At 35.9% G+C, this 4,018-nt stretch overlaps 1 protein-coding gene across 1 annotated transcript; it reads right to left on the bottom strand.

The window, feature by feature from the left end:
- Positions 1-2,786: 2,786 nt before the first annotated feature.
- On the bottom strand, positions 2,787-3,722 carry LOC107133745 (olfactory receptor 6C4-like). Its single transcript, XM_015475957.1, has one exon. The coding sequence runs from the start codon at positions 3,720-3,722 to the stop codon at positions 2,787-2,789; it is 936 nt and encodes a 311-aa protein (XP_015331443.1).
- Between the last annotated feature and the right edge of the window lie 296 nt (positions 3,723-4,018).

Genomic DNA, 4,018 nt, shown 5'->3' with positions numbered 1-4,018 from the left:
TTTTTTTTTTTTTTTTTTTTTTTTTTTTTTTTTTTTTTTTTTTTTTTTTTTTTTTTTTTTTTTTTTTTTTTTTTTTTTGCTAGCAAAGCAATAAGCCTTCTTTTTCCTTTTTTTAAAAAAGTTTGTGTGACTATAACATTGCAAATATTTCTTTCCCCTCATTTTTGCTCTCTTCTTCTGGAACACATAATGAACGTATTTTATAGTATTTGATGTTATGCCATGATTCAGGAATAGTCTGTCCCCCAACTTAGTTTTTTATCTTTGCACTTAATTTGGATATTTTCTCTTAACTAAATACTAATTCTTTCTTGAGCTGTGACCAGTAGGTTAATTAGAAATTCTTTAATTCTGTTACTATGTGTTATAGTTTAACATTCAATTACATTTGTAAAAAATACTTTGTGTTTCCACAAAGTTTCCAAATTGTTCAGACATATTTGCCCCCTTGTTCACTAAATCCTTAACATGGTCATCAAAATAATTTCCAAGTTCCTGTCTGATAATGTGAGTATCTGTCATATCTGAGAATAGTTATATTTAATGCTTTATGTTTTGCATAAGAAAGCAAAACAGTTTCTTCTTCTTCTCTTCTTCTTCTGCATGACACATAGTATTTTATTTTATGTTGGAGAGCATGTATAAATGAATAGTTAAAGGTAAGTTATATTGATGCCCTAAAGATGGATCACAAGAGTGTAATAACTAGTAAGTAGCTAATTGTGAGAGCCAGAGGGTCTACATGGTAGCTTTCAAAGGAGGATATATTTTGTGTAGTGTAATAACAAACATGTGAGTGGCATGTTGATCTGCTTCTTCTAGTCATTGAGTTCCAGAAACCTCTGAATTTTTCACAACACAGGTGTGTTATAAAGCTAAAGACCCTGATGAGGGAAACATGACTAGAAATATAAAAAAAGGATGTTTTGATATATAGGCCTGAGTATTTTCACATTTTGAACCCTATGAACAATTTGAATTATAACTGTGACTCATTCTTCCTTAGTAAGAAGTGGTAAGCAGGTGGTTCAGGGGTCTATACTATGCAAGAGAGGAAAGACTTCCCTCTGGAGCTGTTCTCATCTCCTTTCCTAGGTGCTAAGCTAATAATTAAATCCCATATCATGTATGTGGAGACATGGTGACTTAGTGGTAGAAAAAAAAATCCATACACTGAAATAGTTGTAATCACCAGACAACTTGTCCTGAGTGGAGTCAGAGATATAGATATTGCTTAGAGGTCAGGCATGTAAGACTTGTTGAGCTAAAATTTATGGACATGGGAAACTTTCTAAAGATATGGGATTTAACATCTGGGCAAGGATCTCATTTCATGGCTAAGGTGTCCCATAGAGCCTGGAAAAAGCAATGTCCAATGCTCACTGATGTGGAAATATCTTATAAGGCCCTACAAAGATTCATTCCAAGGAGGCCCCACATTCTCCAAGGGAATGAGGACTAGGATTCTGAGATGGGAACAAGTATCACTAATGTTTAATAGTGGCTTTCATACACCACATATGATGGTGGGAGAGATAGATGGTCATGGGGGACATAAATAGCCATAGAGTTAGGATTGTTAATATTCTTGAGGATGTCAGATGCCAGGTGGTTCCACTTAAGCAGAGAAGCCAGGGGTCTACCATCCTCACAATGATGGGCAATGTCAGAGGGGTATCCAAAGGACCTTCAAGCAGGCAGCTATGGAGAGGGTTAATAGACCATGACATAGCATCATTATTAACAACCCTAACTGCCCCAGAATCATCTATAAATCTGTCCTCTAAATGTCAGGCACAGTCTTGTTACACTGTTGTCTTGGTGGATTTTTATCATTGCCAAAATTCTCTGTGATTTCTCTTTGCCTGGGTCTCCTTTTCAATGAAACAAGATGATTCCATTTAACACCTTTCATTCTAATTTCAGCACCCAAATAAGACAGCCAGAAGTGTCCTTAAAAATATTCATGTCATCTAACACTGTACCATAAGAAATCCTTTCAGTAGGTGGTGGCAGAGAGGCAGTTTTTTGAGTCATCAAAAGGAGTAGCTTCATGGGCTGGGATTGTGGCTCCATGGTAGAGCACTTGCCTCACACATATGAGACACTGGGTTCAATCCTCAGCATGACATAAATAAAATAAAGGTATTGTGTCCATGTACATCTAAAAAACAAGTAAAATAAAATAAAAGGAGTATCTTCAGAAATAAGCTGTTTAAACCATAAAAAAAGTGTTCTTGTAGAATATTTTTGGGCATAGTTTATGAAAAATCTCTTCTGAGAAACAGCCATTCATATTTAACACAGTACATTTATAACTTTTTGATAATAACAAGATAATTACTATTTTTTTTTACTTCTGAACATTCTAGAGAAATGTTCTATCACTGACCTGTATCAACACTCTGATAATTATTAATGAGTCCTAGAGCTCTTTGGGGGATAGAGAGTTGATCATTCAGCTTGTCATATTTATGATAAGCAAACGAGTTTTCAAGCAGGTTTTTTTTTTTTTTTTTTTTTTTTTTAGTTTTGGTTTGTTTCTTTGTGTGTTCATTTTGTCTGTGTTTGCATAGTCTAAAAAAGACTTTTCTCTTTTTTTTTTTACATCTAAAAGTTATCCCTGGACAAATTTGAATTAACCTTCTTTAATTAACCATTTCTTGGTGGAAATTTAATCTGAAAATTCAATAGGTATTTACATTGAATTCATCTAAGAAATCACTTTAACAACTGAAGAGCTCCTTCAGGAACATCATTAACAATTTTCATTTGTTTTGAGGCCACTAAAATAAATGAAGATGCACAATTTTTCTGGCCATATCCTTGAAGGCTTGTTTTACCTGTTTATTCCTTAGAGTGTAAATGAATGGATTCAATAAAGGGGCAACTGATGTATTGAGCACAGCTATTCCCTTATTGAAGGCAACTCCTTCTTTTGCTGAAGGCTTTATGTACATGAATATGCAGCTTCCATAAGAGAGGGAGATGACAATCATGTGGGAAGAACATGTGGAAAAGGCCTTTTTCCTTTGCTGAGCAGAAGGGATCTTCAGAATGGTCCTGATGATGTTTGTGTAGGAGAGGGTCACCAGCACCAGTGTGACTACCAGTGTCAGAAGTGCTAAGATAAAGTCGAATAGTTCCAGTAGACTAGTGTCTGAGCAAGAGATTTCTATGAGGGGTCCATAGTCACAGTAATAATGATTTAGCACATTGGACCCACAGAAATCCAGATGACTGGTCAGGATGATTGGGAACAAGATGATCAGGAAGCCACACAGCCAAGAGCAGAGAACCATCTGGAGGCAGACCCTGCTGTTCATGATGGTGGTATAATGCAGAGGTTTGCAGATGGCCACATAGCGGTCATAGGACATGGCAGTCAGAAGGTAAAATTCAGTGGCCCCAAAGAAAATAGCAAAGAAATATTGAGTGAAGCATCCAGCAAAGCTGATAGTCTTGATCCCAGTTGAGATGCTGAATAGCAGCCTAGGAGTGAAAGTGGATGTAAAGGAAATTTCCAGGAAGGAGAAATTCCGGAGGAAGAAATACATGGGAGTCTGGAGGTGGGAGTCCAGCAGGGTGAGGATGATGATTGTCAGATTCCCAATGATGCTGAACAGGTATGTGAGGAGGAGAAATATGAAAATGATAATCTGAAGCTCTGGAATATCTGTTAGTCCAAGAAGGATGAATTCAGTCAAAGAGTGGTTTTTCATTGCAACTTCAATTAACTGTGAAGCTGAGAAAGGGAAAAGCAGCATTGGGAAGGGGAAAGTAGCTGAGGAATATTGAGCACAGGTTTAGATTTCCCTTGAAACTTGTTTAGAGGAAATACCTCTGTTTAAACCAGCCAAAAATGTCTTTTTTTTTTACTTCATGTTTACATGATCATTAAAAAATTTTAAAAACAAGATTTTAAATAAAAATGCCCCAAAGATTAGTAGAAATTTAAATTGATAAAGATCTAATAATTCACCACCGTGGAAGGGTAACATTGATGATCTCTGTACAT

This window comes from Marmota marmota, unplaced genomic scaffold, assembly GCF_001458135.2.
Source record: "Marmota marmota marmota unplaced genomic scaffold, marMar, whole genome shotgun sequence".
In the NCBI taxonomy this organism is placed as follows: Eukaryota; Metazoa; Chordata; class Mammalia; order Rodentia; family Sciuridae; genus Marmota; species Marmota marmota.
This window is presented reverse-complemented; position numbering and strand designations above follow the sequence as displayed.